At 38.8% G+C, this 21,980-nt stretch overlaps 1 protein-coding gene across 1 annotated transcript; it reads right to left on the minus strand.

The window, feature by feature from the left end:
* Positions 1 to 1,728: 1,728 nt before the first annotated feature.
* Positions 1,729 to 21,954, minus strand: parlb (presenilin associated, rhomboid-like b). The gene is made up of 10 exons (XM_061972282.1): positions 21,797 to 21,954; positions 16,477 to 16,669; positions 16,273 to 16,413; positions 16,152 to 16,200; positions 15,957 to 16,052; positions 8,274 to 8,423; positions 8,129 to 8,199; positions 7,962 to 8,063; positions 7,783 to 7,880; positions 1,729 to 2,014 (listed from the first exon to the last, which is right to left on the minus strand). Exons 1-10 carry the CDS (start codon positions 21,868 to 21,870, stop codon positions 1,897 to 1,899), a joined length of 1,092 nt encoding a protein of 363 aa, XP_061828266.1. The 5' UTR covers positions 21,871 to 21,954; the 3' UTR covers positions 1,729 to 1,896.
* Between the last annotated feature and the right edge of the window lie 26 nt (positions 21,955 to 21,980).

A 21,980-nucleotide genomic window follows, 5' to 3' on the forward strand; every position in this document is an offset into this window, starting at 1 on the left:
AGTCTGAATCCGAGCTAATGTCGCTATAGCTTGCTGTTCTATGCGCCATGTTGGTTTGTGTTGGCTTCACTATGTGACGTCACAGGAAAATGGACGGGTGGTTAAAATCAGGCACTTTGAAACTTTTTTTAGGGATATTGCGTGATGGGTAAAATTTTGAAAAAAACTTCGAAAAATAAAATAAGCCACTGGGAACTGATTTTTAATGGTTTTAACCCTTCTGAAATTGTGATAATGTTCCCCTTTAAGTCATTTTTTTTTCTTTACAGTACTATAACGTGAAAAACAGTACCACTGTTATTTCTACCACAAAAATCTAGCGACTGAGCTGCTCATTGTTTACCGTAGAATCTACATTCGCTGTTATTGCAGTGAATTACTCTAAATTGAACAACAGTACCAGTAATTGTTGGAATAATTGTTTGTAAGTTATCACAAAAGAAACGTTGTATTATGAAGGCTGTCTTTCGAGGCCTAACAAGAGGAAGAAGGCTCGTGAAACGCCACTGTGATTTCAACACGGACAGATGGCAGGATCTGCTCAACTTCCAGAGGAACTCTCTTTGAAATGTTAAACGAACTCTCTTTGAAGTATTTCACAAACTCTCTTCCAACTGTTTGGTGACCGAGGTCAACGCTATTTACGACCCGCTGCCCTCTTGAAGTCCCTGTGGTCAGGAGACGGGAGGGGTTATCCATTGTCCTCCAACACCTGCCCCAGCTGGATCCAGGAAGAGCCCAAGCCCGAGAAATCCCACTTCTTGGACTTCAAAGCGACCGAAAACAATGACTGTTTTAAATACTTCCCATTCCTGCTGTGACATATGTTGGTGCGTGAACATGGAACATCTGAATTAAAAGAGGAGACAAAAACCTTCTTCGTCAGAGCGTGGTGCAGGATTGTACAGAGAGTGCAGTGGCCATGTCTCTCCTCAATTGAGTCCAAATTGAATTCTGTCTCTGTTTGATTCCTTGCCTTTTGTCTTGTTTAACAGATGTCCTCAGTGTTTGAACGTGACAGTTATTTTTACAGAAAAGTTCTGGCGACTGAGCTGCCAGGTTTTTACAGTAAATTCTGACTTCTTCTTCTTTTTTTTTTTTTACAGTGCAGCCTTGCGGGCATGCCATCGATGATTTTCAGTATGAGTGTGTAATGAATTTGGTAGCCATCCTTTGGCGGGCGAAACGAAATGAGGGTTCCACTTTGGGCCTCCCTGCTCTACAATGTTTACCAAGAAAAAAAAGTGCCTTCAGTAAAGAAGCATGTGTGTGTGTGTGTGTGTCACGGTTTGTGGACTTCAGACAGTCAAACAGATTTTGTTTGCAGGCCTGCAAAGTGGACCATCATCAAACATGACTCTTTCAGCGCCAATGAAGACAGAAAAAAGTGTTTTAATATTAGTATTATCACATTAAAACCCAACATCAAGCCAGAAAATCAACAAAGTGATGAATATTTCTAAGAACGTCCTAAAACATCATTTTTTTGACCTCGGAGTGACTCCTTTTAGATTTGGAAAATAAAATATTCATGATGTATTGTAAGATATTACACTAATTTGCTCTGCTACACAGGGATAAACCGTGCCTATTTTGTTTACTGTAGATAACGTTGACGCATATTGGCTTGGTTTTAGCATCTTTAATGTATAAAATGTATCTCAGTGCCCCAACGGCCCAAAACATTTTTTTCTGTATGCAGACCTGAGTGTAAAGTTTGGATACCCTAGAGAGGGGGAAATAATGAACAAAATCCGCTGTGATATTTGGTGTTCATGAATGGTGGTGCCCCCTGGTGTTCAAATCACCGAATAGTCTGAGCAACTATTTATCAGGTTTACATGTTGGGACCGCTTTGATCCCCTCAGTTCATTCCGCATCCTACTCGGGGCCTCCTCAATGGCCGCCTTTGCTCCCGCCGCCGCCGCCGCCGCCTGTCCTCAGCTCGTGCCATAACTTGACAAAAGGCTCCCGGTTCTTCCAAATGAGCTCGTGTCCAAACGTGACGTACCAGCTGGGAGAGGAGAGAGAGGACGGACGGAGCGAGTTATACATGGACTGTCCAAAAGAATTGATGGACCCATGTTGGTGTGAGGACGGGGACTTTGGAGCATTAACAAAATATGGATTCATTACACGAATAAATAAATATGCAGTATAATACTATTGATCTTAATTCTTTTCAGCTGCCATAGTAAAAACCACCATTCAGAATGAATGACACTGGATAAATATGAGATTTTAAAAAAGGGGAACTGTAATTGTTTTTATTTTGTCTATCATTCATGTAGGACAAGAACACATACAGTCTCTTTTTTGTTGTTTATTAATTGTAACCATACTTGCCAACCTTGAGAGCTCCAATTTCGGGAGGTGGGGGGTGGGGGCGTGGTTAAGAGGGGAGGAGTATATTGACAGCTAGAATTCACCAAGTCAAGTATTTCATACATATATATATATATATATATATATATATATATATACATACATATATATATATATACATATATATATATACATATATATATATACATATATATATATACATATATATATATACATATATATATATATACATACATATATATATACACACATATATATATACACATATATATATATATGTCTTAATAAGGTTATCCAAAAAATAGTGCTCGATACCGTAGTAGAGCGCAATATATGTATGTGTGGGAAAAAAAATCACAAGACTATTTCATCTCTACAGGCCTGTTTCATGAGGGGGTTCCCTCAATCATCAGGAGATTTTAATGGGAGCATTCACATACCATGGTTTATATAGGGCACAGAGTGGGTGGGTACAGGCTGGCGTAGGGGCGTGGTGATTGGCTCATGTGTTACCTAGGAGGTGTTTCCGTCTGTGGCGGCATGCTGTTACAATTTCGCTGCGCTTGTTGAGGGATGACAGGTCTGGACGGTAAATAATGAACAGTTTCTCTTTCAAGCATAGGTTGCATCTTTTATTACCACTATTGTAAGGTGTGCTGGATGCAAGAATTTGCCATGTTATTGAATATTCAACATTATTGTCTTTGAGGTCCCAAATGTGTTTGCTGAGTTCTGTGGTATTCAATCAATCAATCAATTCCGCAGGTTTTGGTTCCTGAAAGAAGCCTTGTGATTGTTCCATCTGGTTTTGAACTCTCCCTCAGTTAATCCTACATATGTGTCGGATGTGTTAATGTCCTTGCGTGTTACCTTAGATTGGTAGACAACTGATGTTTGTAAGCACCCCCCGTTGAGAGGGCAATCAGATTTCTTTCGGCAGTTGCAGCCTTTATTGGTTTTGGAGTCGCTCTGTCCGGGGGCCGGCGGCTCATTTGCAATTGTTTGATGTGGTTTGAGATAATTTGTCGTATATTGTTCATACAGCTGTAGCTCAATTTAATGTTGTTCTTGTTGAATACTTTTCTTAGGATGTTGTCTTTGGGAAAGTGTTTGTCAATCAGATTGAGGAATTTGTGTCCAATGTTAGTTGAGACGTTTTTGCTGTATGGGGGGTTGATTTTTTTCCCACACATACATACATATATATATATATATATATATATATACATACATATATATATATATATATATATACATACATATATATATATATATATATATATATATATACACACATATATATATACATATATATACATATATATATACATATATATATATATATATATATATACACATATATACATATATATATATATACACACATATATACATATATATATATATATATATATATATATATATATATATATATATATATACATATATATATATATATATATATATGTCTACATCCTGAAAATATGCAAACAAAACTGTGTTTAGATAATTGATACTTCAAACTTGCATAAATAGATATTAAGGAATATAACAACTTGGCTTCTGAGAGTTTCAAAATGTAATGAATAAAATGCTAAAGTTGTTGATAAGCAAGCAATTATTTTAATAATTAAATATGGTCATTTTAAATGAATTATTATGATAATTTAAAATCAATTATTTCAAATATGTTTATTTTAATGTATAATTCTATGGCTAAGGAGTCACGAAAAAATACAAATAAAAATACAATTAATTTTGATGTTTTTAGCAAAATAAAAAAAACAAAAAAATTTATTTAGTTTTGTTTTTATTATCAATAAATATATTTGTTTTTAGGTCGAATAAACATAATAATACAATTTACTGTATCTCTAGTCTGGATGATTTAGTTCTTGTCACCCTGTTGTCCTCCCGTCATGAAAAAAGGCTGTCCTCACTCAGGTCCGCATGGAGCTGGAGGGGGCGTGGCTTCCAGCTCCGGCTGAAAATCGGGAGATTTTCGGGAGAATATTTGTCCCGGGAGGTTTTCGGGAGAGGCGCTGAATTTCGGGAGTCTCCCGGAAAATTCGGGAGGGTTGGCAAGTATGATTGTAACTCGTAAATAAACGCTGGCAGGTATGGCAAAGAGACGGATCAAGATTTTAACACATATTGTAGGTCGGGGAAAATTTAAAATAATTTTTTTATATTTTTACAGAGATAAAAAAGAAGGATTTCCGACTATAGACAGAAAAATCCCATGCCTGTAAACAAACATTTACAGATTTTTTTCTGTGTAAATAACTAATTTCACAACCTATATATCTGCGGCTTAGAGTCAGGGCAATATATATGGAAAAAATATATTTTGGGTGAGGCCAATATACAGGTGCGCTCTATAGTCTGGAAAATATGGCAGTTTGTATGTTTAGCACCTAGCAATGCTGCTGATGGTTTAGTTTTTCAATAAAGCAACATCCGTTTAGCACTCGGCTTCTAAAAACATATTACTCATCCTCTTTATGTTCAGGCTCAAAAATTGAAGGTTCTGAATAAGAATTTATTTTCCAAAGTAATCGTTGGCTCTCACAAAGTCTGCTTGATTCGCATTAGCATCAGTGTTCCTGTTCTGTAATCCTGTAGAATGTTTGTCTAATATTGAACGGGTTTGTGCTGAAAATTTAATTTCGTTGTACTTGTGCAATGACAATAAAATCCATCCATCCATTGTTGATGGGGAAGAAATCTCTGGTTCCTAACTGTTTGAGTTTGAGTTTGAGTTTATTTCGAACATGCAAGTATACAACAAGATACATCACAATCTCCAGTTTCTCTTTTCAACATGTTCGAAAAGGAGTAGGAAGAAGCAGAGCTTATTTAATCCTACCCCTTTTCTTTTACATAACAGTTGCTAAAACTTTTGTTTACTTCCTGTTCTCAATTTATTCACAATATACTCCATAAGTAATCACAATAAAATAAGTAAATAAATAATAATTGGTGAAGTAAGTTACATTTCATATGTTGAGATAAGTAAGATTATTTTGTGAGTGAAAGAATGAAAGAATGGATGAGTTAAATAAACTCAGAATGTTTATCATGGTTCTTCTTCTTTGTACTTTGTAAACACTTTAAGTTTGAAGAGTTTCTTGAAGTGGATCATATTAGTACATTGTTTGATTGCTTTGCTTAATCCATTCCATCATTTAATTCCACATACTGATATACTGAAGGTCTTAAGTGTTGTACGTGCATACAAATGTTTTAAATTACATTTCTCCCTAAGATTATATTTCTCCTCTTTTTTTGAGAAGAATTGTTGTATATTCTTGGGTAGCAGGTTATAGTTTGCTTTGTGTATAATTTTAGCTGTTTGCAAATTCACTATGTCGTAGAATTTCAGTATCTTTGATTCAATAAATAAAGGATTTGTGTGTTCTCTATATCCAACATGATGTATTATTCTAACTGATCTTTTTTGTAACACCGTTAATGAATAAAGTGTACTTTTGTAATTATTTCCCCATATTTCTGCACAATAACTCAGATATGGTAACACTAGTGAGCAGTAGAGAATATGAAGTGATTTTTTGTCTAGAACATGTTTTGCTGTGTCACGGATCACGTGATCGGCTTCTCCATTATCTCTCAAAATGGCTTGGGAATATATCCGTGAGATTGATACTATGATCATATCTATTTGCTCACAAACTTTTTAAGTCTTTTGGTGTCATAAATCAGATATACATGATAATAGTTTTAATATACAGGTAAAAGCCAGTAAATTAGAATATTTTGAAAAACTTGATTTATTTCAGTAATTGCATTCAAAAGGTGTAACTTGTACATTATATTTATTCATTGCACACAGACTGATGCATTCAAATGTTTATTTCATTTAATTTTGATGATTTGAAGTGGCAACAAATGAAAATCCAAAATTCCGTGTGTCACAAAATTAGAATATTACTTAAGGCTAATACAAAAAAGGGATTTTTAGAAATGTTGGCCAACTGAAAAGTATGAAAATGAAAAATATGAGCATGTACAATACTCAATACTTGGTTGGAGCTCCTTTTGCCTCAATTACTGCGTTAATGCGGCGTGGCATGGAGTCGATGAGTTTCTGGCACTGCTCAGGTGTTATGAGAGCCCAGGTTGCTCTGATAGTGGCCTTCAACTCTTCTGCGTTTTTGGGTCTGGCATTCTGCATCTTCCTTTTCACAATACCCCACAGATTTTCTATGGGGCTAAGGTCAGGGGAGTTGGCGGGCCAATTTAGAACAGAAATACCATGGTCCGTAAACCAGGCACGGGTAGATTTTGCGCTGTGTGCAGGCGCCAAGTCCTGTTGGAACTTGAAATCTCCATCTCCATAGAGCAGGTCAGCAGCAGGAAGCATGAAGTGCTCTAAAACTTGCTGGTAGACGGCTGCGTTGACCCTGGATCTCAGGAAACAGAGTGGACCGACACCAGCAGATGACATGGCACCCCAAACCATCACTGATGGTGGAAACTTTACACTAGACTTCAGGCAACGTGGATCCTGTGCCTCTCCTGTCTTCCTCCAGACTCTGGGACCTCGATTTCCAAAGGAAATGCAAAATTTGCATGGTTGGGTGATGGTTTGGGGTGCCATGTCATCTGCTGGTGTCGGTCCACTCTGTTTCCTGAGATCCAGGGTCAACGCAGCAGTCTACCAGCAAGTTTTAGAGCACTTCATGCTTCCTGCTGCTGACCTGCTCTATGGAGATGGAGATTTCAAGTTCCAACAGGACTTGGCGCCTGCACACAGCGCAAAATCTACCCGTGCCTGGTTTACGGACCATGGTATTTCTGTTCTAAATTGGCCCGCCAACTCCCCTGACCTTAGCCCCATAGAAAATCTGTGGGGTATTGTGAAAAGGAAGATGCAGAATGCCAGACCCAAAAACGCAGAAGAGTTGAAGGCCACTATCAGAGCAACCTGGGCTCTCATAACACCTGAGCAGTGCCAGAAACTCATCGACTCCATGCCACGCCGCATTAACGCAGTAATTGAGGCAAAAGGAGCTCCAACCAAGTATTGAGTATTGTACATGCTCATATTTTTCATTTTCATACTTTTCAGTTGGCCAACATTTCTAAAAATCCCTTTTTTGTATTAGCCTTAAGTAATATTCTAATTTTGTGACACACGGAATTTTGGATTTTCATTTGTTGCCACTTCAAATCATCAAAATTAAATGAAATAAACATTTGAATGCATCAGTCTGTGTGCAATGAATAAATATAATGTACAAGTTACACCTTTTGAATGCAATTACTGAAATAAATCAAGTTTTTCAAAATATTCTAATTTACTGGCTTTTACCTGTAGATGCAACTTGTTTTTCCACTCTACTGGAACTTAAATCAGTAGACATCTGGTCCTCATTAATGCAGCTTTAACTGATTTTGACACAAGTTACTTACATGCCAAAAAGGGCTCCACCCAAATGAGCAGCGTGGTCAAACATTTTCCACCCCAACACCAAACCGGCCGTATCCAAGGCGATGATGCCCTTTAGCGCCTGGACACAGAGTTAGGGGACAGCAGAGTGAAAGGACGGCTGGACAAGCGCTTGGACAGAAAGACAAATAGACAGTCTTACGTTAGCAGCAGTGAAGGTAAACATGGGGAGGAAGATGATGGCCAGTTTGACTTCAGGCATTTTGGTGCAAACTACAGCCACTATGGTCATGATGGCGCCAGACTGCGAACACACGCACACATTTCAACAATTTATCCTGGGTCAAACGTGCACGGTTAAAGACTCACCGCTCCGAGAGAAGGACCCAACCTCCCGCTGGCCATCTTGCTCACGTAACTGACAAAGGTGGAAATGACACCTGTGCACAGAGACGACAGTGTCAGCGTGTACCTGGGGTGGGGGGTCACGCGCACCCTTTTCTTTCCCTCGTACCCGCAGAAAGGTAGACGGCCATGAACTGCTCCCTGCCCAGTATGGAGACGGCGCTGCTGGAGAAGCCCCACAGGACGTACATGTTGACGGCCATGTGGAGGAAGGAGAAGTGGCTGAAGGTGGACAGCAGCATGGGCGAGCACAGCGTCTCTGCAGGAGCACCAGAAGTTACATTCAGTCCAACCACAACCTTTTATGACTACTGTAGAGATCCAGCTAGAAGATATTGTGCCATTTACAGGGTTTCTGCAGGTGTCAGAAAATCTACCGTAAATTCCAGACTATAAACCACCGCTACATAGGGCTGGGCGATATATCGATATACTCGATATATCGCGAGTTTGTCTCTGTGCGATATAGAAAATTTGAGTATACATTCTCACGCAGTTGCTTTTAGCTGCGGGCATTACACTACGGGCTCTTCCCACTCTTTGTTGTCTCTCCTTCTCACAGACAGCAAGTGCACCTTCTTACATACGTCACATACATATACGCCCTCGCGGAGCAGAGAGGTAGCGGCATGGGTAACGTTAGCTGTGGTGCGAGTGATAATACGAGAAAAAGAAGGTGTGAATCTGGTAACAAATGAAGGAAGAATTAATTCCCACGAAAAACAGCAGAGGGTCCATCGTCTGGCGGTGGTTTGGCTTCAAGTGGGAATATGTCGAACAGACAAGCGTAATTTGTCAAGTGTGGGGCAAAAGCGTTGCTACAAAAAGTAGCACTACTGCTAATATGTAGCATCATTTAAAAAGTCACCCGCTAGAGATGAGTGCTTGAAACTCCGCATGTCAACATCTCCGTTCGGTGCCACACCAACAATATGCCGAGGCAACCATTTCCACATCAACACCGTATGAAAAAAAATAGTCCACAACACAAGGTGATAAAGATTTGATTTCCTATTCTGCAGCTCATTTTTATTTGACAGTTATTGAAATATCTTGTGTGACATCGTGCACAACAGTGCACTTTATTTGTTTTAAACTATTGTAGTGGCGTTCTGTACAAAAAGTGCACTTTAATTTAGTGTTTTGATTTGTCATCTTCGTGCATACTTGCCAACCTTGAGACCTCTGATTTCGGGAGGTGGGCGGTGGGGGGTGGGGCGGGGCGTGGTTAAGAGGGGAGGAGTATATTTACAGCTAGAATTCACCAACTCCAGTATTTCATATATATATATATATATATATATATATATATATATATATATATATATATGTATGAAATACTTGAATTTCAGTGAATTCTAGCTATATATATATATATTTATTTATTTTATTATATATATAAATAAAAGAAATACTTGAATTTCAGTGTTCATTTATTTACACATATACACACACATAACACTCATCTACTCATTGTTGTACTTGAAAGTACAATGCAATACAATTCCGGGGCAATGGCACCTATCAAATACACAGTAATGAAAACACAGTTGTTCTACTAACTGTACTGTGTGTTATGAGAGTAGAGTATGTGTGTGTGTGTGGCCCTTTAATAGGTGACAGCATGTGAGGTGAGTGACGTCAGTGAGTGTGTGGGCGAGAGAAGAGAGGGAGCGGTAGCGTGAGTGCAGGGAGGTACTAGTTGGTTTTGTGTTGGATTGGCTGTGTGCAAGCAATCAGTAAAGCAAGATTTGCAACTAATCGCTGGAATCATCATTCACCCTAAAGACCCACTGCCAGGTAAGGTGAAGGGTGTTGCCCCGAGCATACATCGGCCCTGGAGAAGTGCCTCCCCTGCGCTCTTCGACTACGGTCTAGTTCTTCTGCTTCGTCTCCTTGTGTGCGCACACTGGACTCAGGTCCGCATGGAGCTGGAGGCCAGCTCCGGCTGAATTCCGGGAGATTTTCGGGAGAAAATTTCTTCCGGGAGGTTTTCGGGAGAGGCGCTGAATTTCGGGAGTCTCCCGGAAAATCCGGGAGGGTTGGCAAGTATGTCTTAGTGACATCATGCACAAAAGTGCACTCATAGCTTGTTTTAAAATGTCTCTGACAATCTTGCACTTTCTGTTTTGAAATGACATGAATGTTTGTGCCACTGCTTAATAACTGTTTAATAAATACACTTTTGCTAAATTGACTTAGTTGTGATTTACCTCTCTGCATGAAAGTTTAAAAGTAGCATATATCAATGCAGTATGAAGAAGAATATTTTAATGTAGACACATAGAATCATCATACTGCTGTGATTATATGCATCAAGTGTTCATTCAAGGTTAAGGCAAAATATCGAGATATATATCGTGTATCGTGACATGGCCTAAAAAAAAATCGAGATATTAAAAAAAGGCCATATCGCCCAGTCCTACCGCTACAATTTTTCTACACTTTGAACGCTGCGGCTTATCAGACGGAGTGGCTAATTCATTGTTTTTTCTTCACTGACGGCAATAATACAAAACATTTTATTTAAAAAAAAATAAAAGCATTTATCAGTAGAGCTTTAAAAAAAAAAAAAATCAACCGAAGTGTTGTTCAGTCTTCTAGCCGTCCACACCGTTTCTACTCGTATGGATTCTTCATGCCTCACTCCAAGCAAGGTTTGTAAGTTTTACAATATAACTAAAACTGTTTATAATTACTAAGCCGTCCGATGTGTGAAGTCTGTAGGAGTGTTTTCATGCATATGTGTACGTACTATTGTAATGTAATGAGGCTAGCAACGTTAGCATTAGCTAATATGCTAACACGCTTACGTGTGTCTGTGTTAGTATTATTAACTTACAACGGCATTCTTTGTGAATAGTTTCGGTTTCGTAAGTTCACCAAAATGTCACAGTGGAGTTATTGAGTTTGTTTAGCTGATTGGAGAGCTAACTTCCGCAGCTAGTGGGTCCATGACAATGACTTCTGTTTTGTTTGATCAGCCGTTTTACTCCCGTGTTACAGACACTGTTTAGAAACTATTAAGGTATATAAATAAACATTTATAGAATCTTTTAGTGTAAATAACTCATGTCGCAAAGTATATAACTGCAGATTATAGTCTTGTGCAGCTAATATATGGGAACATTTATTTTGTCTTCTAAAATTTTGTGGGTGCTGCTTATATCTATGGGCACTCCATAGTCCGGAAAATCCACTAATTGTATGCTTTTTTTTAAAGCAACTTAAAACTAATGTAATGCCATACTTGCCAACCTTGAGACCTCCGATTTCGGGAGGTGGGGGGTGGGGGCGTGGTTAAAAGGGGAGGGGTATATTGACAGCTGGAATTTACCAAGTCAAGTATTTCATACATATATATATATATATATATATATATATATATATATATACATCCTGAAAATATGCAAACAAAACTGTGTTTAGATAATTGATACTTCAAACTTGCATAAATATAACATGGATATAACATAACTTGGCTTCTGAGAGCTTCAAAATGTAATAAACAAAATGCTAAAGTTGTTGATAAACAAGCAATTATTTTAATAATTAAATATGGTCATTTTAAATGAATTATTATGATAATTTAAAATGAATTATTTCAAATATGTTTATTTTAATGTACCGGTATAATTCTATGGCTGGATGTAATAAGGAGTCAGAAAAAAATACAAATAAAAATACAATTAATTTTGATGTTTTTAGCAAAATATAATAAACATTTATTTTATTTTTTTTAAATTAATAAATATATTTATTTTTAGGTAAGATAAACATAATAATACAATTTATCTCTAGTCTGGATGATTTAGTTCTTGTCACCCTGTTGTAATAAGGAGTCAGAAAAAATACAAATAAAAATACAATACATTTTGATGTTTTAGCAAAATATAGTAAACATTTATTTGTTTTTTTTTAAATTAATAAATATATTTATTTTTAGGTAAGATAAACATAACAATACAATTAATCTCTAGTCTGGATGATTTAGTTCTTGTCGTGAAAAAAGGCTGTCCTCACTCAGGTCCGCATGGAGCTGGAGGGGGCGTGGCCTCCAGATGCGGCTGAAAATCGGGAGATTTTCGGGAGAATATTTGTCCCGGGAGGTTTTCGGGTGAGGTGCTGAATTTCGGGCCTTAAGAGGCTAAATATGTAGACCAGGGGTCGGCAACCCGCGGCTCCGGAGCCGCATGCGGCTCTTTGATCACTCTGATGCGGCTCAGCAGCTAACTTGCTGAACCCCCCAATTTTCCCGTGAGACTTCCGGATTTCAGTGCCTCCCGCAGAAAATTCCCGGGATATATATTAACCGATTATCACCCTTACAACTATAATAAGGGCGTGCCATGATGGTACAACATTTGGCGCCCTTTACAGTCTGTATTAACAGCGTGCCAGCCCAACACTTGTTATACAATATACATATTCTGCTTGCACACGTACGTGACAGCAAGGCATACTTGTTCAACAGCCACACAGGTTACACTGACGGTGGCCATATAAAACAACTTTAACACTCTTACTAATAATGCGCCACACTTTGAACCAAAACCAAACAAAAATGACAAACACATTTCGGGAGAACATCTGCACCTTAACACAACATAAACACAACAGAACAAACACCCAGAATCCCATGCAGCCCTGACTCTTCCGGGCTACATTATACACCCCTGCTACCACCAAACCCCGCCCCCACACATCACGCCCCCCCCCCCCCCCCCCCCCCCGGGGGTGTATAATGTATCCCGGAAGAGTTAGGGCTGCATGGGATTCTGGGTATTTGTCCTGTTGTGTTTATGTTGTGTTACGGTGCAGATGTTCTCCCGAAATGTGTTTGTCATTCTTGTTTGGTGTGGGTTCACAGTGTGGCGCATTATTAGTAAGAGTGTTAAAGTTTTTTTTATACCGCCACCGTCAGTGTAACCTGTGTGGTTGTTGAACAAGTATGCCTTGCTGTCACCTACGTGAGCAAGCAAAAGCCCATACAACGTGTGGCTGATCAGGCACGCTATTGGTAATAGTTGTTAAATGCTGCACCATCACGGTACGTATGACGCTGACAAGCGTCAATCGATCAAAATCTGCGTGCCGCACCAGCTATCAAAATTCTATATAAAGGTGTGGGCAGCGTGTCTAAGACACCTAGTTTATACAACACAAAGCAAAAAAAAAACTTTGTATGCAGTGTTATTTCATTTAAAATTTCAAAATATTTTTGCGGCTCCCATTGTTTTCTATAATTTGTGAAACTGGTCAAAATGGCTCTTTGACTTGTAAAGGTTGCCGACCCCTGATGTAGACAAACAAAAATAAAATGGCTTCTCAGTCTCTGTTAACAAAAATTGCACTTCAAATAAATATTGAACATCTTGAAGTGCATTTTTTTCCCCAGTTTAAAAAAACGTGTCGTGTGGTTTATTTTGTTGTCTTTTTTGTTACCAATGCCATCACAACTTGCTCGCTCGTCCGTGCTTAGGGGCTCTTGTTGCTCATTCGGTTTGAAGATGACATATTTCCACACAGGGACATTTGGCTTTATAATCATCTTTTTTCCGTGCTTCTCACTGTGTGTGTGTGTGTAAGCTATAGAGGTCCCGCCAGCTAATTTGTTTAATGCCTCTGGACATCATATTTAATGCTTTTAAAATGCCATTTAAGGCCTTAATTTTCACAAAATCTATTTAATGAGTCTTAATGTTTTTTAATGACTCGCGGAAACCCTGATTTACTACTTCCTGTCATGCGCTAACGCAGCGTTTCTCAAAGTGTGGGGCGCGCCCCACTGGTGGGGAATAGAGACATGACAGGTGGGGCGCGAGGAACGGGAGGAAATTTCACTTTACATTTTTTTTTTAAATTATTATATTCTTAGATTATTTTTTTTACTATGCTTTCATTTTTTATACACACTGTAAATCACTTTGTGATTCTGTCTGTGAAATCCGCTATATAAATAAATGGAAATTACCGGTACTTATTTTTACTGTAGGCTTTATATTTCTCGGTACGAGCGAAAGTTTGACAGACATAGCAACAGTAACTAATGGGGGCGGGGCTAAGCGGAACAAACTTCCGCGCGGATGGGTAGCAGGCTAATGTGTGGATCACAATTACACAAATATATACATTTGTGACTCGCACCTCAAAGGTCGCCGAGCCAGAGCCAGCGCCTGCAGAGAAACAAAAATGTGACGGGCACACACTGTGTCATTCACTGGGAAGCACTCGCGTCAAGGCAGCTCAGCCCCGAACTCAATGAGGTTTTAACAGATGTTGTGAGCGCGGTAAATTTGATCAAAACACGACCACTGAAAGTGCGACTGTTCTCTGCACTGTGTGAGGAAATGGGAGCTGATCATACAGCCGTGCTGTTTCACAGTGAAGCAAGGTGGCTCTCCTGGGGGAAAGTGCTGTCACTTGCCCTGTCTTGCAAATGCATAGCTCCTCCTTTTTTTTTTGCAAAGATTGCAAAGTGGCACTTTTATTGTATTTATTATTGAACTTGATGCAAGTTATTTGATTTATTATTGAACTTGATGCAAGTTATAACACTTTTTTTGATTTATTATTGAACTTGATGCAAGTTATAACACTTCTGTTTTATTTATTATTGAACTTGATGCAAGTTATAACACTTTTTTTGATTTATTATTGAACTTGATGCAAGTTATAACACTTTTTTTGATTTATTATTGAACTTGATGCAAGTTATAACACTTTTGTTTTATTTATTATTGAACTTGATGCAAGTTATAACACTTTTTTTGATTTATTATTGAACTTGATGCAAGTTATTTGATTTATTATTGAACTTGATGCAAGTTATAACACTTTTATTTGATTTATTATTGAACTTGATGCAAGTTATAACACTTTTTTTTTATTATTGAACTTGATGCAAGTTATAACACTTTTGTTTTATTTATTATTGAACTTGATGCAAGTTATAACACTTTTTTTCATTTATTATTGAACTTGATGCAAGTTATTTGATTTATTATTGGACTTGATGCAAGTTATAACACTTTTTTTGATTTATTATTGAACTTGATGCAAGTTATTAGATTTATTATTGAACTTGATGCAAGTTATAACACTTTTTTGATTTATTATTGAACGTGATGCAAGTTAACACGTTTTGATTTATTATTGAACTTGATGCAAGTTATAACACTTTTTTGATTTATTATTAAACTTGATGCAAGTTATAACACTTTTATTTGATTTATTATTGAACTTGATGCAAGTTATAAAACTTTTATTTGATTTATTATTGAACTTGATGCAAGTTATAACACTTTTTTTGATTTATTATTGAACGTGATGCAAGTTATAACACTTTTTTTGATTTATTATTGAACTTGATGCAAGTTATAACAGTTTTTTTGATTTATTATTGAACGTGATGCAAGTTATAACACTTTTTTTGATTTATTATTGAACTTGATGCAAGCTATAACACTTTTGTTTTATTTATTATTGAACTTGATGGAAGTTATTTTATTTATTATTGAACTTGATGCAAGTTATACCACAGCTGCACAGTTATTTTATTTATTATTGAACTTAATGTTATTTTATGTTATTGAGTTCGAATGTATACAACTTGATGTTCAATAAATTTGAAAATGTTAAAGCTTGGCATTAGCGCTCTGTTGGGGCGATGGGGGCAGGTGGGGCTTGGAAACTCTCCCTTGTTCAAAGTGGGGGATGACAAAAAAAGTTTGAGAACCACTGCGCTAACGTGACAGAGTTCGTCATCGTCAGGAGGTGTGGACACACTCACTGGAGGCGGGGTCAGCGGCGAAGTACTTTATCATGGAGCGCTGCAGTGCCGGCAGGCGCCAACAGCAGAACACGAGGACATTGGCTGCAATGATCGCTGCGGGGCATCAAAGACAAACATTTCTGCGTTTAATAGAGACAAAATGGCACAAAGTGGATAATGTCACAAGAAGAAGTGAAGGGAAAAGTAGCTCACCTGTGACTGTCCGCTGACCTTCACTCAAACTGTTCCAGAATTCGATGAGCTGAAACGCAAAGAGCCAATCAGAGACGAGAGCAGAGTATGTGTATCATCGTCACGTGTCCTCGCCGCTCACGTCCTTGTGGGCTTCTCCTCGCTTCGGCAGCCGCACTTTATCCAACCAATCGGTTCGCAGCCCGTCGAAGTAGCTCTGCACGCGGGTTTTGAGCGACTCGTACTGCCAGATGGCCGCCGAGCCGAAGGAGCAGCCTGTAAACTGACACGACAGTCACCACCTGACCACGCCGACAACAGAGCAACCTGGCGGCAGGTAACCTACCCCCACGGTGAAGACCAGAGGGCGGAGAAGACGGCTGAAGGAGCGCGGTGATCTGGAAGGGGGTTGCCGGTGCAACGCCGCCTCAGTGGATTCGAAGTGGGCGGGTAGTAGCTCCTCTTTAACGTTTTTGGTTTCTGGTTTCTTGGCGACTTTCCTGAAGCTGCAACGCTGCTGGAAGTTGTGAGGCCACCTGCTGGACACACGAAGAACTTCAACATGTAACTTTCTGTCTCACCGTTGCGAAGTTGCCGTTCACATCAGAACTATTAAACATAACTACGTCTTCAGTAATGCGAACGCTGTATCAATCCGTTGTGGTGAAGAAAGAGCTGAGCCGGAAGGCAAAGCTCTCAATTTACCGGTCGATCTGCAAACCCCGTTTCCATATGAGTTGGGAAATTGTGTTAGATGTAAATATAAACGGAATACAATGATTTGCAAATCATTTTCAACCCATATTCAGTTGAATATGCTACAAATACAACATATTTGATGCTCAAACTGATAAACATTTTTTTTGTTGCAAATAATCATTAACTTTAGAATTTGATGCCAGCAACACGTGACAAAGAAGTTGGGAAAAGTGGCAATAAATACTGATAAAGTTGAGGAATGCTCATCAAACACTTATTTGGAACATCCCACAGGTGAACAGGCAAATTGGGAACAGGTGGGTGCCATGATTGGGTATAAAAGTAGATTCCATGAAATGCTCAGCCATTCACAAACAAGGATGGGGCGAGGGTCACCACTTTGTCAACAAATGCGTGAGCAAATTGTTGAACAGTTTAAGAAAAACCTTCTCAACCAGCTATTGCAAGGAATTTAGGGATTTCACCATCTACGGTCCGTAATATCATCAAAGGGTTCAGAGAATCTGGAGAAATCACTGCACGTAAGCAGCTAAGCCCGTGACCTTCGATCTCTCAGGCTGTATTGCATCAACAAGCGACATCAGTGTGGAAAGGATATCACCACATGGGCTCAGGAACACTTCAGAAACCCACTGTCAGTAACTAAAGTTGGTTGCTACATCTGTAAGTGCAAGTTAAAACTCTCCTATGCATGTTAGCTGAGGTATATAATGTACAGTGTATTTTGTCAACAACTGTATGTGTGTAACGTATTTCTTGTGCTGAGCAATCATAAAACGGCTGCGAAGACGCACTGGCTGAGGCTCGCAGTAATCCCGCCTCATGGTGGTAGAGGGCGCTAGTGATCCCGGCGATCATTCTTGCGACTACTCGGCTGCAGAATAAGTGACAACAAGCAGCGATCGTTTATTTTTTTCCTCTCGCCTGGACTTTTAACATGGAGGATTACATATCTAAAATAAAACAGTTTTCTAAACTGGACTTTCAATCGAAGCAGGAGGTAATAATTAAAGGAAGATCTCCATCGAGACTTTTAAAACTGAAGAAAGATAAGGAAGACTTCTATAAACAAGTTATCGATGCTTTTGTTCAGAAGGAGTGGCGCATGGACTTCATTTATAAGTAAAGGTAAGACCATAATAATGTTTTTTTTATTAAATGTGCTTTTTTGTGTGCTACAGTTTGTATGTGTAAAGTTAAAGTTAAAGTTAAAGTACCAATGATTGTCACACACACACTAGGTGTGGTGAAATTTGTCCTCTGCATGTGACCCATCCCCTTGTTCACCCCCTGGGAGGTGAGGGGAGCAGTGGGCAGCAGCGGCGCCGCGCCCGGGAATCATTTTTGGTGATTTAACCCCCCATTCTAACCCTTGATGCTGAGTGCCAAGCAGGGAAGAATGCTGGTATGAGCTTTTAAACATAACCTCGTTAACTGCTGCCAATCAAATGCTGAAAAAGATACTCTTTAGGGCATACTTGCCAACCCTCCCGGATTTTCCGGGAGACTCCCGAAATTCAGCGCTTCTCCCGAAAACCTCCCGGGACAAATTTTCTCCCGAAAATCTCACAAAATCCAGGCGGAGCTGGAGGCCACGCCCCCTCCAGCTCCATGCGGACCTGAGCGACGTGTCGACAGACTGTTTTCACGCCTGCCCAATCACGTTATAACTGTAGAATGATCGAGGGCGAGTTCTTGGTTTCTTATGTGGGTTTATTGTTAGGCAGTTTCATGAACGTCCTCCCAGCGCGGCAACAACACACAACAGCAGTCACGTTTTCGTCTACCGTAAAGCAGTTCGTCTGCCGTAAACAGCAATATTGTGACACTCTTAAACAGGACAATACTGTCATCTACTGTACATGCATATGTGACAATAACATCTACGGCTTTTAGAGAGTGCAGTGCACAACTGCGCACACAACAAGGAGACGAAGCAGAATGCATCATCAGAGAGGGTGTTCAGCATGGTTAGAAAAATAGTGACAGAGAATAGAATGGACAATTCAACCCTTAACTCAACAATGAGTAGATGAGTTTTATGTGTGTGTATATGTGTAAATAAATGAACACTGAAATTCAAGTATTTCTCTTATATATATATATATATATATATTAGAGATGCGCGGATAGGCAATTATTTCATCCGCAACCGCATCACAAAAGTCGTCACCCATCCACCATCCACCCGAACTAACATTTTATTAAAACCGCACCCGCCCGCACCCACTCGTTGTTATATATCTATTATAGACGATGCAAGGCATTAGTGAGGTTATAAAGCTTTTGCCTGTTAAAGAAAGGAGACTGATCCAATTCAGCAGAGACATTCAATGCATGCCACGCTGTCACGGCCCAAACGCACACCAGTGCGCAATCATCTGGGAGCCGCGCTGAGCGCACCTCCAAGCGCACTCGCGCCACTCAAACTGCTGCAGGCAGCTGCGTTCTATCTTGTTTTAACATCCTGTGGCACTCTTCTGGGATCACGGCGGACGAAACTGCTCATGCTCAGGGTGTTTGTGGAGGTTCGGGGTTTTGCACAAATGTGATGCACCATGTTAGATGTCCCGGTTTTGTGACTGTCGTAGACATAAACAGCGTTGCAGCTCTTGCAAATCACGTAGCCAGCATTACTATCATCCTGATTCACAACCTCATAAAAATGAGTCCACGCTAAACTTTTCTGGCCTTTTTTTCCCCCTGGTCTTTAGTATTCCCTTTTTTAGTTTGTCGCGTACCACGTTTGCTGCCGGCGTTGTCATCTCTTTTTTTTTTCTTCTTCTTCTGTTTGTGGCGTGCTGCAGGTGCCTGATGATAAATAATTGCCTGTTTCAAAGAGTGCTGCTCGTTTTTCGTATGTGGGTAACAACATTTAACTATGTATATATATTTCCGAATTGGTTTAACTGCCACCCGCCTGAATCTATTTAAAATCTAATTTTTTAAAATTTCAACCGCCCGACCCGCGGATAAAATCTAATTTTTTTTTATTTCAACCGCCCGACCCGCGGATAATCCGCGGACTCCGCGGTTGTGTCCGCAAACCGCGCATCTCTAATATATATATATATATATATATATTTATATATATATATATATATATATATATATATATATATATATATATAAGAGAAATACTTGAATTTCAGTGAATTCTAGCTATATATATATATATATATATATATATATATATATATATATATATATATATATACACAGAGGTGGGTAGTAACGCGCTACATTTACTCCGTTACATCTACTTGAGTAACTTTTGGGATAAATTGTACTTCTAAGAGTAGTTTTAATTCAACATACTTTTACTTGAGTATATTTATACAGAAGAAACGCTACTTTTACTCCGCTACTTTTATCTACATTTAGCTCGCTACTCGCTACTAATGTTTATCGATCTGTTAATGCACGCTTTGTTTGTTTTGGTCTGTCAGACAGACCTCCATAGTGCCTGCGTTTCAACAAATACAGTCACTGGTGACGTTCACTCCGTTCCACCAATCAGATGCAGTCACTGGTGACGTTGGACCAATCAAACAGAGCCAGTGGTCACATGACCTGACTTAAACAAGTTGAAAAACGTATTCAGGTGTTACCCTTTAGTGGTCAATTGTACGGAATATGTACTTCACTGTGCAATCTACTAATAAAAGTTCCAATCAATCAATCAAAAGTGTGAAGGAAAAAAGACCCTTTTTTATTTCAACCGTACATCCCGTCAAAAGCCTAAAGACTGACTGCACAGTTCCTGTCTTCACAATAAATGTGCCGCTCCATGGCGCCTGCGCTTTCAAAATAAGAGTCTCCGAAAGCCAGCGCAAACAAGCTAGCAAGCTACGGAGTTTGCCGCCAATGTATTTCTTGTAAAGTGTATAAAAACGAATTTGGAAGCTGGACAAATAAGATGCCAAAAAGCAACCACTTTCATGTGGTATTAGACAGAAAGGAGGAACTTTTTTTCTCCTCCATTTGAAAACGAGGACGTAATCATCACTACTGTCTGATTACAATCAATGCAAGTTATCAGAATCAGGTAATACACCAACTTATATTCTTGTCTTCATGAAAGAAAGGAATCTATATGTGTTAAACATGCATGTATATTCATTAAAACACTATTAACATGTAAACAAAAACGGCAAAATAAATAAATATAAACTATGTACTGTATATATCAATGTATGTATATATATACACAGTATATATGTGTATATATATATATATATATATATATATATATATATATATATATATGTGTGTGTGTGTGTGTATATATATATATACATATATATATATATGATATGTGTGTGTATGTTACTCATCAGTTACTCAGTACTTGAGTAGTTTTTTCACAACATACTTTTTACTTTTACTCAAGTAAATATTTGGGTGACTACTCCTTACTTTTACTTGAGTAATAAATCTCTAAAGTAACAGTACTCTTACTTGAGTACAATTTCTGGCTACTCTACCCACCTCTGTATATATATATATATATATATATATATATATATAATACAATATATATATATAGCTAGAATTAACTGAAATTCAAGTATTTCTCTAATATATATATATATATATATATATATATATATATCCATCCATCCATCCATCCATCTTATATATATATACCGTATATATGAAATACCTGACTTGGTGAATTCTAGCTGTAAATATACTCCTCCCCTCTTAACCAATGAATGAATGAATGACTATATAGAACAAATAAACAACTCCTTTCACGGATAAATCATACAGAATGTTAATAATTACTAATAATGACTTAAAGCGAACTGCTATGTTCTGTTAGCATCAAGCTAGCATTAGCCAGCTAACACTTGTTTGACTGTTCTTGATGCTAACAATGCTAATTGTAGCTTTAGCCTCTTAGCCCGACCAGGCTAGCTGACTTCAGCCAGGTCTCCTACCTGCCTCCCCTTACACTCCGTAGAGTGTATTCGCTGCTCCGGCAGAACAAGCCGACGTAGCTTCTCCACGCCATGTTGGGGCACAGTGACCCCGGTGGACCGACAGTCCGACACTGACTGATCGAGTAGTGCCGGGGCGGAATAGGGTGATTGGACGGGATGAACAACAGCGACGCTTAGAGGA

Source organism: Nerophis lumbriciformis, linkage group LG17 (assembly GCF_033978685.3).
Source record: "Nerophis lumbriciformis linkage group LG17, RoL_Nlum_v2.1, whole genome shotgun sequence".
Classification (NCBI taxonomy): Eukaryota; Metazoa; Chordata; class Actinopteri; order Syngnathiformes; family Syngnathidae; genus Nerophis; species Nerophis lumbriciformis.